At 42.7% G+C, this 15,343-nt stretch overlaps 1 protein-coding gene across 1 annotated transcript; it reads right to left on the reverse strand.

Moving 5' to 3' along the window:
- Positions 1–747: 747 nt before the first annotated feature.
- TMEM45B (transmembrane protein 45B) lies at positions 748–11,581 on the reverse strand. The gene is made up of 5 exons (XM_075527887.1): positions 11,401–11,581; positions 7,785–7,979; positions 3,060–3,244; positions 1,859–2,004; positions 748–887 (listed from the first exon to the last, which is right to left on the reverse strand). Exons 1-5 carry the CDS (start codon positions 11,579–11,581, stop codon positions 776–778), a joined length of 819 nt encoding a protein of 272 aa, XP_075384002.1. The 3' UTR covers positions 748–775.
- Positions 11,582–15,343: the final 3,762 nt, after the last annotated feature.

Here is a 15,343-nt window from a genome sequence, read left to right on the forward strand (position 1 = left end):
GTACAGTTCTTTCATAGCTAACATCACTTAGTAGAACGTTTGGCTTAGCATATATTGTATAATGTGCGTTTCTGTACATTAAACAAAAAAAAGAAATCACTTCCAGATACACAAAATCATCTTTAACAAAATACATAGTGTTTGATGCGTGTTACAAAGAAGCGCCCAGTTGTTTGTATGAATTACTGTTCCTCATATTTGTGGTGTGACAGACCTTTGGAGTTGGTTCGCAATGACGGGTAGCCAGTCCAGAGTTTGTACAAGCTTTCCTTTCATCCATATCAGATTCAAGACCTTGTCATGTACTCCCACGACCTCTCCTATCATCATCCTCTATGGAGGCACCTTTGTATTCCAAATCCCGTGTGTCACTAACTTGCTCATCTTACAGAATCACCCAGGGACAACTCATGTCTTAGGATCACTGGTAGTGCAGTCTTTTTGGTGGGTTATGATTATTTCGGCATCTGTAGGATGTCACTTTAAAAAATACACAAGTGAGAGTTGTGTCTGTAAACTGGAGGCACTGCCCATTTAATCATTCCGGGTATCTCTCAGATAAGAAAGTGTCCACTTTCTGGAGAAAGGAGGAAGTTAAGCATTCAGTGTGTTGCTTTATTCACCCCTCAAGTTCATCAGACCACTTCCTGCTCTGCAGTACGGGCCCTGGGAAACAGAAGAAGCTTGCTGCTAATGGGCCTGACTTGTTTTTTCCTCTGTGAAGGGTACTTCACCAAGACAGCCCGTCTGGCATCACTAGTACGGTCCCTTTATCTCATTCTTCATCTGATGTGTTTAAGAGGGGAGTGTGGTAAGTGTGACCTGGCTTCAGTTTCTGGATTCCAATGACTTCTCCACCGCTGGGCCGTTTCATTCTCTTCATAAGGCTGCAGCAGAGGAGCAAACATGAGATTAGCTCGAGGGGAAGGGATCCCCTTATGCTATTACCCAGGGTTATTCTTAAAGCATTCTCTCCCTATCTCTAACCAGTAATACATTTACTTGGTTGCATATCTGATTTCTCAGACAATACTTGGTCACTCATTATACCCAGTAGATTAAAGGATTCATGACTAAATGTCGTGAATGTGATCATCGAGGCAACAGAATTAAAGCTCTGCCCCCCGGTTCCCTTCTATTTGATCTTCATGGTACTCTTTCTGGGTGAGGTCAACTGCTTTTGGTCTATGGAAATTAGTGGCGGGTGGGGGCAGGGATAATGTAACCTATAACAGCAAATGAGAATATACTGAAAGTCATTGCAATTAAAGATGGGCTCTGCCATGTAAGTTATGTTCTAAACCTTTTGAAGCCTTGGTAACGACAAATTTTGTGACGTGAGGAGGCTCAGATGAGACAAAAATATTTTTAGGTGTTGACTTCAATGCCTGGAACTCAGTAAGTGCTTAGTCATGATTACCTAAGATGTAGAACTGAAGAGCGCTTTCTCCTATTGTATATTTGAGTGTAACTGGACCTGTGCACAGTAGGCAGGACAAGCCCAGATGGGCTTCAAGTGAAACTCGGACAGAGGAAGCATGAAAGTTAGTATTGATCTCTGATTTAGAGTTGTTCCTAACTAGAGTTGTCCACCACAGGCTTAAAGGATCTGACAGAATTGCCTGTGGAGCCTGAGTCTACTGGTTTCTGTGACCAGGACAAGTGATTGGTTGTAATACTTTTGTGGCACATGGGGAGTACCTTGCACAGAACATGCAGAGAGTCAGTGTTCACTCAGCACTGATGGGTTATAATATGTGAGCACTAGGGATACCAATCATACACTGTGATACATTTTATAAGGGGAGGGGCTGGTTAAAAAGAAAAGAGTCCACAAATAACCCTCGTCCAGACGTACCAGTGAACAAGAGCGTAGTTGAAGAAGACAACGCAGAGAGCACCCAAGCAATGCCAGCAGAAGCACATGGTGATGAACATGATATTTCCGTGATCTTTCTGGTCCCACTCAGGTTTTCCAAAAGGTGGGAACAGGACGAACCCAATCTAGTGGAACACAGAGAAAAGTTGGTCTGGACGAAACAACCTTCCCTCCGGTGGCCACCAGCGTTGCTCAGTCAGTCTCCATTTCTTGCTGTCATTTCTTTCCACACTTTTATTAGCATGAGAAAGGTGGCTTCCCTTCCCTTCCAACATTTATAAAAATCCTTTCAGATGTGCAAAATAGGACGGTAAGGAGAGATAGGGTATTTTCACCAAGCTTTCTGAAATGTGGACATCTGCCTAACCATGGTGTGTGGATCAAAATGGAAGTAAACATTGGTGCCACATTACTGACTAAACCACAAGCTTGATTTGGACTTCACTAACATTCCCGCTAACACTTTTTTTGTTTGTTACAAGACACCATGTTGCTATTATTTTGTAATAGTTCCTTAGTCTCCTTGGAGCGGGAATAATGTCGTAGAACTTGGGTGCCCCGTACCACTCTCTAAAGCATTAGTTGCAGATGGTTAGGTGCTCAGCTGCCAATCAAAAGGTCGGTGATAGGAATGTGCCACTGGCTCTGCAGGAAGACAGACCTGGGACAGGCTGCTTCCTTGAAGGTCACAGCCCAGGAAATCCTGTGGGCTGTTCGCCTCTCCCTTGAGGTCCCTGTGCATTAGAATCCACCTGAGAGCAGCTACACACAGTGCCCTCTAATTTCTGACTGTTGCTGAGTTGGGAAGGCCTTTCAAAGCAGAATGATTGTCTTAAGTTGATTTGGGTTTTATTCCAGTTTGGGGATTTTTTTTTTTAATATTCAAAAGTAGAAACTGCAAATGTTTATATTTCCTCCAGTGATGACCACAGCTTGGGGAAATATCTGCTTGCTCTGTGTGCTTCATGGAATCTTAAAGCACTATCTAAGTATTAGTGGATAAAATGACATAGGTTCAGGGATGGTGGCAGGGAGAGAAAAATGACTATTCAAACTTACTCATGTGGTACGTGAAGGATTTATTTCCGGGCAGCATGTTCCCTTCAGGACTTTCAGTGAGCATGCTCATTAGGACTTGCTTAATCCATACAGTGTATGGAGCATTGACTGGAATAATTACCTGCCAGAACCAGGTGCCCTGAAGAACAGTAAGAGTGGTTCGGAAAAGTTCCAGCACAATATTATCCCGAAGGATCACTTCTAGGAAGAGACAGGCGGTCCCACCAAACAGGGGAAACAGCAGGAGTGAGTGGATGTGTTGATCCAGTGGTGGTCGGTTTTGAACGTGGAAGTAGAAGAGGAGACCTGCCACGAAACAAACTCTAGGCATCAGTCATTTACTCGTTTGTACTTCAGAGAATGCACTTGCTTTCCATTAGCATGTCTTCCCATGTTTATCTCAAGGCTAGGTTTTTCAGCACTGGGAAAATCAGTTTACAAAATAAGGAGTAACACCCAGATTAAGCTTCATGCGTATATATATTAGGTGGGTGTAAGTAAAAACTGATGATACCTTCTAATACCCATCGGAAGGTTCAGAACCAAACGGGTAGGGGATTTATGACCAAAGCTCTCTATATAAAGGAAGTCAAAAAGGACTGCTACAGGAAAAAACTAACCATTATGCAAAAGCTCAAACTGAAGCTACTGTTTCTCAGCATATGCCTCATGGAGGGCCGGACACTTTGGAAGCCAGTTTCCATCTGTAACCTTGACCCGTGTGTTCTGTGCTCTCCGTTTACACCGCTTCGAAACACATTCTGGCATCTTTGAGGAACTCCAATCACGTGGCTTTGAAATGGATGTTGAATTGGGAGTGTAAGTCTAAGATCTAGGCAATTAATATGGCCCTTGTAAGCGTAATCCCTTGGGCATCTGTCCGCGGTTATAGGCTGATTTTGGGGGGAGTGCTGTGGTGTAGAAAGGAAGGGCCCCAATGAGATTCGTGCTCCACTTCAGAGGGGGTGAACTGAGACTGCACTTTTTGTTTCCTTGGCGACGTGGTCTATGGAAAGAAAAGATTCCACATCTCCCGCTGAGCAAGTCCCCTGTGTATACAAGCCATCTCGGGTAGGACAGGACAGAATATCTCTGAGACGGCAACTGTGAGGCAGAGCACAGGCTGGAGACCGGAGACACCCAGCTGCTGGCTGAGAAGAGCTGTTTGTGCGGCCCTTTGACAGTCTCCTTACACTACCCATCCTGATGCGTGGTGGTCTGTTAACTTCCCTAATACGCCTCCATAATTGGGTTTTGTCTGTGAGTTCTGTCTGGCCATTGTAACAACTCACCAAACTTAGTGTAGTCGATTTCCATTGGGAATGGTTGGTGTTGGAATAGGATAAGGAGGATGGAATCATGCCTGACCCAGCGCACATGCACGCATACCTCTGCCATTTACTAGGGGCTGAAGAGGTAAGCTTTCCCAAGGAAACTCGTTCAGGACAGCCCCTCACTATCCTTGAATGATCAGGAACATTCTCAAGCTGGACGGACTTGTCAAAATTTTCCTGGCCTTTTTGTGACCTACGCACTTTCCAGTTTTCCTCATAAGCCCCTACGATTGTCCTTTGTCCTTCAAGAAAATCAAGATGATAATCCTTTGGAGTTCTTCAGCAGTGAACATAACCTGAGCTGACCTCTCTGCCTGGCGTTGAACTGGCCCAGCAGGTAGATAGCCCTTAACTTTTTTGATGGGACTTAAAAAAAATGGCATGTTTACCATGACTGAAACACCGTATTGCTGAATTGGTAGCTATTCACGGATCACAAAGACGTACTTAAATATATCAGTGTATGATAACGCCTGGGGTGCTGGACTGGACCCTAGTAGCGATGCTTACTTATGATGCTCAGATATAGACGTCTTAGACACATTAACTTTTAAAAAGCCCCTGCCCACGAGTCCATCTGACTGTACATACTGGAAATGCACGTGCACCCCATTCAACTTTTTATCAACCCTTCCCGGGGTACAGAGAGGTGGTTGGACTCCGCTCATATGAGCTGCGTTGGGAGATCTGCCTTAGCAGTTGGAATGGGCTCCCTCTTTAGGTCTGTGACCTAGTTAAGATAACACGCCCCCCCAAAAAAAAGATGATAACCCCCCCAAACTGGAGAGTGGAATGCAGTACGGTATTGCTGGGAGGGCTCTTGCGATCTTAGCTGGGGCCGTGTTGGAGCTTAAATTCCAAGCACCTCATTTGCAGAGGCGATGGGCGATACTGAAAGCCCCAAATCCATTTGCCATCCTGCTCCGTAAATTAAATTTCCATTGAATTTCTTCTGATTATTAACCAAGGATACAGAGAACCTTGGTGGCAAAGTGTTTACCCATTGGTAAGATCCAAAAGATCTGAGGTTCGAAACTGCTAGCCCTTTTCACGGAAGAAAGGCAGGGTTTTCTATTCCCGTAAACAATGTCTCAGAAAGTCACAGGGGACAGTTCTACCCTGTCCTATAGGGTCTCTAAGAGTTGGCATTGACCCAATGGCAGTGAATTTTGGGTTTTGGTAGTTTTGCCCTCTAAGAGTGCAAGTGGGACTTGCCTGGGTGTGTCCTTGGTGGAGATCACCTTACTGGGGACAATAACAAACTCAAACCAAACTCGCTGCCATTTCTGACAAATATCGACCCTGTATAGGGAGTCTCACAGTTATGCCCCATCAGTTGTACCCTGGCTGCCATGCTCAGAAGGCCTGGTAAGTTAATCATATGTCTCCCAACTATGGTCCTGTTCCCACTTATGTAACTGTGATGAATATATTGATCTGCCACCAGCGATGAGTTTGTGATAGTCATTTTGTTCCATGCCTTATATAATTCCATTCCTGACACATGCTAATGGCCCCCCTCATCAGGATGATTTGTCTGCCTTTGCCCCTTTAAGCCTTGTATTAGAGCTTAAATTGTGAGCACTCCAATTTGCAAAAAGATGTGGATGGCAGTGATGCCCCCCAAATCTATTTGCAGGGTCCTGAAATAGAGTAAGCCTCTATTGAATGTTTCATGATCACCAACCAAGGATGTAGATAAACACCCTCAGGTAGAATGCTTTGGAGAATGGATTGCTTCTACCTCTCTCCAACCAGCCCAGGAGGGGCAGTCTCTTGTTTAGGTGTGTCCTTGATGGAGGTCAGTGTACTGGGGATGGTTCAGGGGCTGGCATAGTCATGAGCCATGCTCTGTTAGCCTGCCCTTGACTGCCTTAGTCAGAAGGCCCTGGACCAGTCTTGTAAGCCCTTCTATCTGTTCTTTTCCCCATTATGGTCCTGTTCCGATTTCTGTAGTCCCATCCCCTATTTATCTAGATTCTCGATGGTGAATCCTCAGACGGCATTTTAAACTCATGCTAATGGCCTTTCTCCTTTGGATAAGATGTTTGTGCCTTTGTGGTTTCTTTTAAACCTTAATAAAGGTTCCCCTTCAAGGGAACAACAAGTGATCTAAAATCAATGGTGGTGAGGGTTGTAGGAGACCTGGTAGGGCTTGATCAAGGACAATTCCAAGAGGAATTACTGAAACCCAAATGAAGATTGAACATGATAGTGGGACAGAAGAAAGTAATAGGAAATAGAGGAAAGAACTAGGAGGCAAAGGGCATTTATAGAGGTCTACATACAGGCATCTGCATATGTAAATCTATTTATGATGATGGGGAAATAGATCTTTGTGCATATATTTATAGGTTTAGTATTAAGGTAGCTGATGGACATTGGGCCTCTACTCAAGTACTCCCTCAATATAAGAGCATTTTGTTCTATTAAACTGGCGTTCCATGATTGCTGAAGACAAAGCGGGTGCGTAAGCAAATGTGATGAAGAAAGCTGATAGTGCCTGGCTATAAAAAGATGTAGGGTCTAGAGTCTTAAAGTCTTGTTGATAAACAAGCGGCCATCTAGTTAGAAGCAACAAAGCCCACAAGATCACACAGCCTGTGTGATCATGAGGTGTTGATGGGATCAGGTGTCAGGCATCAAAGAAGAAAAAATCATATCATTGTGAATGAGGGGGAGTGGAGACCCAAAGCCCATCTGTAAGCAACTGGACATCCCCTCACAGAAGAGTTGCAGGGAAAAGATGAGCCAGTCAGGGTGCAGTACAGCACCAATGAAACAATACAACTTTCCTCTAGTTCTTTAATGCTTCCTTCCCCCCACCCCCTGCCACTATCATGATCCCAATTCTACCTTAAAAATCTGGCTAGACCAGAGGATGTACACTGGTACAGATGAGAACTGGAAACGGAATCTAGGACAGATAAACTCCTCAGGACCAATAATGAGAGTAGTGATTCCAGGAGGGTAAGGGGAAGGAGAAGGTGGGGGAGAAAGGGGAAACTGATCACAATGATTTCCATAGAACCCCCAACCTAGGGGACAGACAACAGAAATGTGGGTGAAGGGAGGCATAGGACAGTGTAAGACATGACAAAATAGTTATAAATTATCGAGGGTTTGTGAGGGAGGGGGAGGGGGAAGGAAAGGGTAAGAAAACGAGCTCATACCAAAGGCTCAAGTAGAAAGGAAATGTTTTGAGAATGATGATGGCAACAAGTGTACAAATGTGTTTGACACATTTGTCCCCCAATAAGATGATTTTTAAAAGAAAAAATACATTTTTGAGATTGGTCCTTAAAACAAGGCTTTGGGGATTGCCTTAAAGCTTCTTGCTTCATGTATTTTTTTTATGTAAGATGTCATTTGTACCATCCAGAGCATAGGACCAAGGTCTATCTAGTCTTTTGAAATCCAGGGATTTGGAATTTTTGATGTTTCCAGTCTTTTGTTCTTATTCATCACAAACACAACTTAGTCTCTACTCTTTTCTGTCCATTCTAAATTACCTTCAATGAATACTGCCAGAGCCATAACCAATCTATCCATCCCCAAAGGAAGGTAGGTGAGAATATCAGTGATTCCTGAAGCTGCAAAGAACAGGTACATGGTGCTGTGCTGCCAGTTCATCAGCTTGACCCAGTGGTTGTCAGTGTACAGGTGGAGGTGAGGTCCATCTGGAACAAACTGCTCTGCCAGAATACCTGCAGGAAATGAAAGTAGACGTGCAGGATGGAGGAAGGGTTTCTTAAAAGACAAAAATTAGCTCAAAGTCATGAGCAAAGTAGAGATAAAACAGGTTAGTAGGATTGATCAATCCCCTCCTGTGGCTTTGATCCAATTTTCTCTTTGTTTTAGTTCAATGAGATGTCCCAACATCTTAAGATTTAAGCATGTTATATTCAGAAAATAAGCTCAAATACTCGTTCTAACATGGGAAAACTCTTCTGTTGTTGACATTGAGACACCCTCTGTATAAGGTCTCGCCTGGCTTCCTGAACCAATTAAGTCAGATAAAGAACTCAACTGCTATACCTACAAATAATGAATTTGTAATATACATTGCCACATACAGTGTTTCCTGTTGAAGTGGTATCAGGAAATCTATTCAAAGGGAAGTGATTACTGCTTATGCAAATGATATTCATTGTCTGCACCGCTCGTTTCCTGTTAGAACAGCTCGGAGATGATTGAGTTGATCCTATAACCCAATCCATCTATCCCAGAATCAGTCGTGCTCACCAATACCAGGAGCCTTTGCAATGGAATCCATCTGGAAGCGATTACTGTGTGTGCACCTAATTATCATGGTCTTGCTTGAATAGACTATTCTCCTGGAAATCCACATCTATCTAATGAATAAAAAAAAATTCATTTCCACTTAATGACTTGTTAGGGAAACGGGTAAGTTCTGCATAAGTCATAGGCTCTCCCTATTGCCACTTGCATGCGCTTCTCCTAATAAACGTGTGTGTATGTGTAAAATGTTCCCCTCTTGATGTGTGTGTGTGTGTGTGTGTAAAACTTTCCCCTCTTGATTCTTCTTAGAAGACAGGATTCCATCTTTAAAGTGTTGGCTCAGTAACAGCACTGCCTGTTACAGAGATGTGCATTAGCGGTGGCCTGGGGTTCAGTCTGCTGCCACCGTTCTCCAGTACCCAATGAGGTATTCACCGACTGACTTGTGTAGGCATCTTGTTTTGCTTTTTGGGGGATGAAGAGTGAGGAATGAAGAAGCAATGGAAAGATTTTGGTTTTATTGTCAGGGTATAGGATGTGAAGCATGAAGAAATGATAGGAAAAAAACTGCCCAGTCGTGGGTCAGGCTAAGCTTTAAAATGCTGCCTGACCATTTTGAGCTTCTCCTTCCCATGATTCTCTCCGCCTCCACACCTCCTAGTGCAGGCCAAAGTCTTCTCGTGTGCAGGGGTCAGAGTTTATGTCAACTCCCCCCCCCCCCCAGCACCATTGAAACTTGCCAGTCAGGAAGAGATAAGGTGCTCTCCCTAATTATTAACCATAGCACATGGTTTCGTCTCTTTTTCTCTTCTTGCCTTTGCTGATTCCCTGGGCCCTGTTTCTGCTCTTTTCTCGCTCTGGCTTACTCTTATCATAATCCTGTTTGTCCTTTCCTGCAGCTATTCTGATAACCTTTGGTTCTCAGTTCTCCTTTCTGCTTCTTTGTTCTTCCACCTAGTCTTTTATTTCTCAATAAAACCTATTAAATCTCCCTAATAAAATATAAAAAAGAAAAGAGAGAGAAAAAAATGATTAGGGCAAAGAATGTACAGATGTGCTGTATACAATTGATGTATGTATATGTATGGACTGTGATAAGAGTTGTATGAGCCACTAATAAATTGTTTAAAAAAACCAAACCTATTAGATGATAAACACATCCCACTCCAGTCTCCTGGGAATTTGTCTAGTAGCAAAAATAAGATACAGACATGATCACTTATATGAGATAAAGGCAAGGCCATTAAGCCTTAGGCTCTCCTGCCACATCAAGAGTGAAGGAAGAAATAGATTGAAACTGCTAAACTCCAAATAGAACACTGGTGTTGGAGACATGTATATGCATGCAGGGACAGACTGTTACCATCACTCTCCATCAGGGCAGACGTCCAGTGAGTGCCCTTTCTGGTACAGGACTAGACTAAGCTGTGGGCTCTTTCCAGCTCTTTTCCCTGAACATTGAGAGAGAAAAGTAGGTGGAGGCCCTAGATTTGGTTTCTGGTTAGTCTGTGTCTTCGGAGTGGCAAGGTTGTAGCAGCTAGAAGAAGATGGATGAAGCTGGGCCGCAATGCAACTCCCAGTTCTGTTCCCATCAGTTTTTATTTTCTAATAAGGAAGGAACAAGATTGTCCTGTATGCCTTGCCTGCCGTGTTCATGAGGAGGTCTAGAATAAGTGCCTCATCCCAACATTCTGGACTCTGAGCACTTGTCCTTTGGCCCATTCTCTCTATATCTATATCATCTATATATGTAATCAAGGAGTCCAGGAAAGGACATCCCTGTGACACTGAAATGGAAGCCTCAGAAAACGGGGACCATGTGTGGGTCACCAAACCTGGAGCAGTCAATTTCTGGTAATGGTTTGGAGATATTTATTGAACAGGTATTTATTTTCACTCCAACCAAGAGGCCAACTGTCATCATTTTCCCAGCTCTCTTCAGGTGAAATTGATGGCTTTCCTTACCCTTTTGAGCCATTTGGCCCCTCCCGCTTTACTCCAGAAAGACATGGAAGCCTTCCTGCCTGATAAGTGAGGGAGAGACGTTCAACTAGATCGGGAAAACAAAATGGAGTAAACCAAGTGCAGTGACTATGGTTGCCTCAAAATTACAAGGAGAGGAATGCAACTGAAAAAATAAAATTCCTTATTTTATCCACATGAGGAGCAGTTCCTGAAGAAGAATGTTATTACTGCCCTACTCATCACCTGTGAGTGGAGTGGGGTGGATGGAAAGAACTAGAAGCTGTGGGTTTTGTTGGAATGAAGCAGAGTAATGAAAACTCCAAACAGTGCTCTGCTGTGTTTTCCCCATCTGCTCTACTATCTACTTACACCTACCTTCTAATAGAAACTACCCCTCTCTGTAAATTCTTAGGCTGGAGTAAGGCGTTAACTACTATGATAAGTTAGTAGGAAAGACGATTGGAGAAAAAGCTATTATTTTTATAAAACAAATATTAACTCCAGTATTTTCTCATATAGCACATGTGCATGAACCTAACCTACTTTAATCTCTTTAAAATTTTTGTGTCGCATAATATGTGTTCTAGTCCTACAATTTATACCTATACCTTTCTAGGGCAAAGAATGTAGTTTGGTAGTTTTTCATAGGGTACTATGATGGGATGTGTTACACAATAGATACTTTAATACCACACTTAGCTTAGTGGCCAACTTGAAATCCTTTAGGCATAATCTACCACGTTCCAGGAATGAGTGATGTGGATTCAGCTCTCTCTGTCCTCCCACCCCTTCAATTTCACTATAGCCCTATCTGTTATCTTTCCAGTAGAAATACTTATTTCACAGAGACCAGAAAAAGGACCCAAGGTTCTGGATATGATAAAAAAGACACTATGGATCAAATAACCCCCCCACTCTTACCAATAATTGGAAACACAGTCCGAATTACTGCTTCAATTATCTCGAGACGTGGATGGTTGTGGTTCACATGGCTGCTCTTCAGTTTTTGATGACAGTATTTAAATGGGAACTTCACCGACCACCAAAGTCCAACCAGCAGGAAGAAACTTCCTGGGAGAGCATGGCCCTTGAAGTTTGCCATCAGTGTTCCAGGACACCTAAAAACCAGAAGATAGCTATTAAGTGACTAAATGAAGAAACACAGAAATGTATGTTTTGGCAGAAAACACAATACCTGATTAAGGATTCAAAATTATAAGCGTCTCTAAGAAGAGTCAAGTCATTCTCAATTTTTTAAAAGTCTGTGCATGTTACAGAAGTCATGTCTCTAAGGGAGTGTATATGTGACTAGAGGCAGTGAATTATTTAATGTGGCTATTCCAGCCAAAGTCTCTGACTCTCACCAAACAACTGTTCCCTGCAGGGATGTGATAAGAAGGTAGGGGAAGATACTGGTAGGAGTCACCTGTAATTGTGAACAGGTTTCCCTGGAGTGCCATCCTGCTGTGTATAAAATGAGCCCTCTCTGAATCAGAGGAGGGGTCTCAGTACCAGCAAGAGCCATTGTGCAGTGAACCTCATGGATCCAGATGACAGCTGTACCATCAGATGATCAGGCCAGAATTAGGAGCCAGAGAGGGGAACAGAGTGATGGACTTCCCACCATGGAGTAAATTAAGATGAGCGCTTTTGTGCAGGAGGCTGGCTTGTGGAGTGGGGTGCCTCTGGACATTGAATTGGGGAAGTTGGACTTGCTGACCTGTGGAAGTGGAGCTGAGTGTGTTTGGGCTGAGGCTTACTAGAGTGGGGTGTCGTATAAGGCTGGGTAGAGAAACAAAACCAGTGACATTCATCTATAAGAAAGAGTTTTATACCAAGAAGGCATCCCAGCCCAGTCTAATCCATGCTATGCTAGTCCATCAGTCCCTCTTCAGACTCATGTAGCAGCAGGTCAGTGACCCAGTCAGGTGAGCCAAGAAGCAGGAAGATCACAGGTAGAGAGTGATGTGGGTCCAAGTTTAATGGGAACAGATAGGTTGATGGCTGCTGTCAAAGTCAGGCAGCTGGCACGGGGCCTTCCCTGGTAGGGGACACAGAATCCCAGTGAAGTTCCAGCATGGAGGAAAGTGAAGTGACAGAGAAAGAGGCATTTCCCAGAGTCCCTCATTCTCATACAAACTTGACAGGTTTGACTCCACCCCTGACTAGTAGTGACTACAAAACCATCCAGTTACCATAGGTGCCTCTGGGCACTTAAATTCACGGTTCTAGGTCTGCTGGTACACAGAGCTTGAGCTGAAAGCCTTTGGCTTGAGGCTTAGAGCAGAGTGGTGTAACCTTTTGGGCATTTATTAGCAGACCTGAAACTTTATAACATGAAGTGGTAAACAACTACCCTGAGCTTTTCTCACTGGTATCACAACTTAATATCCTTAATAAACCCTTTAAAAATGAACGTTGCGAACTTCTGTGTAGCCATCACAGTGGATATTAGAATGCAGAGATCAAGTAGAGAAATATGAAGTAGAGAGATAAACTATAGAACATCAATTAAGTCTGAGCAGTTATTAAGAGGAACCTAAAGGCTTAAAAATGTGGATAAGTTAAAACTACGGGACAAACATGGGTACAGGTAAACATCCACTAATCTCAGGGTAGAGAAGCTAAGAATAAAAGTAAAGGAGGAAACGAGGGGGAAAATGTATATAAGGCACATTGTATATCATGAATAACATTGTAAGGCAGACAACAAATTGGAGGAAATATTCGGAGCATCAAATGATTAGCAGCTTAAATATTAATAAGAAAGAACTTCAGGCAAGATGGTGGACTAGGCAGACATCTACACAGACTTTGTACACCAAAGACATGAGAGACCAAAGGAAACTGATACTACTGTCGTGGAACCCTGAGCTTCAGAGGAATGGATAAAGAAGTAGATTGAATGCCACCTGTGAGAAGAAGCTGGGAGTGGGGGTGGGGTGAGGGTGGGGGGCAGTGAGAGAGGAGACAGATGGGCAAGTCGTTGGCTGCCCTGATAGAGTGCAACCACCTGGAACTTTTGAAAGCATTTGAGACAGCTGCCAACCAGCATAAGTGTACACTGATTATTGGTGATGAGAAATGTAGGATCTTTTCTTGTTCCCCACCTTCTCCTGGTTACCAGCAGCATAGTCAGCCCCGAACTTAACTCACCCACAGACCAGTGAAGCACTTCCATGCTCACAGACAACCTCTGCTCCATCTGAGATTGGAGCTATACCCTCAAGGATCAGGTGCTGGGTGCACAACAAGTACAACTACAGACTCTTGCACTCTGCCTCATCAGATCAGCATGACCGAATGAGCATCCTATCGGTGGCCACCCTTAAGTAGGAAAGAACTCTCAATAACCACCCACTCTGCCAATGCTCCTCTCTGAGCTCAAAAGGGTTTCCTTCAGGAATAAGTACCCTGATCTCTGCCACCATTTGGACTAGCAAAACCTCATGTGAATGGATGAAATATGCCAATCAATAGAAGCAGAATGGATTAGAAAACAAGGCAAATTAATATGTTGCTTACTAGAAACACACCTTAGCTACAAAGACAAAAATGGCTGAAAATAAAAGATGGGAAAATCAAGCTAATGGCAGTTAAAAAATCAGGTGCAGCAATATTAATCTCTAATAAAGGTGACTTCAAGACAAAATCCACTATGAGCGACAAAGACAATGCATAATGATCAAGGAGGCAATTAAATAAGAAGATGCAACCATGATAAATATTTATGCACCTAATGAAAGATGCTCAAAATATATTAGCCAAACTCTACTATTTCAAAAGAGAAATATATAATACAAAATAATAGCAGGAGACATCAGTACACAGCTCTGAAGGAATAACAGAACAACTAGAAAGAAACTTGGCAAAGACAGGAATAAACAGCACAATTCATCAACTTGATCTTTTAGATCTATAGGGCACACTCCACCCAACAATAGTACAATATACAATCTTTTCCAGTACCCATGGAACAGTCCCTAGAATAGACTATAAAGCCACAAAACAAGTCAACCAATTGTAAAACATTGAGAAATTTTCTCAGATTACAATCCTATAAAATTGGAAATCAACAATAAGAAGACTGGGGCAGTGGGAGTGGGATCAAATACATGGAAATTGAACTACATGCGGCAAACCCCCCAAAACAAACAAACAACAAAAAAAACACCCTACTGGGTAATTGAAGAAATAAAGAATGAAAGTTTTTAAATGCTTTAAAACAAATGAGAATGAAAATAAAATATATCACAATCGTTGGGTTGTTGGGTCACAGGGAAGTTTATAGCAATAAATGCACACATTATAAAAAGATGAGCCCAAAGCAACACATTAATCCAACATCCCTAACAGCTAGAATAAGAGCAAAATAAACCTCCCACTACCAGAAGAAAAGAAATAATAAACATTAGAGCAGAAATAAACGAATCAGAAAACAGAAATACAATAGAAAGAATGAGCAAAACAAGAAGTTGGTATTGAAAGGATTAACAAAATTAAGAAAACATTGGTAAACCTAACAACCTAATAAAGGAGAAGATGCAGCTATCACAAATAAGAAATGAAACGGGAGACATCACCAAAGAACCAACTGAAAGACAAAAGATAATAGCACAGTACTGTGCAGGACTGCACTCTAAGCTAACCCAGATCCATAACAAAAGACGACGTTGATCTGGTTACTACATTCACAACAACAAAAAAAATCTCAGGGCCAGACAGCTTCTTTAGGGAATTCTATGGAGCCTTAAGAGTAGACTGATAGCAATTCTACTCAAAATATTCCAGAATAGAAAAAGACAGCCAACTTTGACTTGAATTCATTTTATAAAGGGAGCATAACATTGATACTGAAACCAGG

The sequence above is a fragment of the Tenrec ecaudatus genome, chromosome 12, assembly GCF_050624435.1.
Source record: "Tenrec ecaudatus isolate mTenEca1 chromosome 12, mTenEca1.hap1, whole genome shotgun sequence".
NCBI classification, from domain to species: Eukaryota; Metazoa; Chordata; class Mammalia; order Afrosoricida; family Tenrecidae; genus Tenrec; species Tenrec ecaudatus.

What these genes read in the sequence shown, in the direction of transcription:
- TMEM45B (XM_075527887.1), bottom strand. Translation starts at nt 11,581, where the DNA reads ATGGCAAACTTCAAGGGCCATGCTCTCCCAGGAAGTTTCTTCCTGCTG. An exon ending in GACTGTGTTTCCAATTATTG is followed by an intron (nt 7,980 to 11,400) that starts GTAAGAGTGGGG and finishes CATTTCCTGCAG; the next exon opens with GTATTCTGGCAGAGCAGTTT. An exon ending in AGGGCACCTGGTTCTGGCAG is followed by an intron (nt 2,005 to 3,059) that starts GTAATTATTCCA and finishes GTGTTCCACTAG; the next exon opens with ATTGGGTTCGTCCTGTTCCC.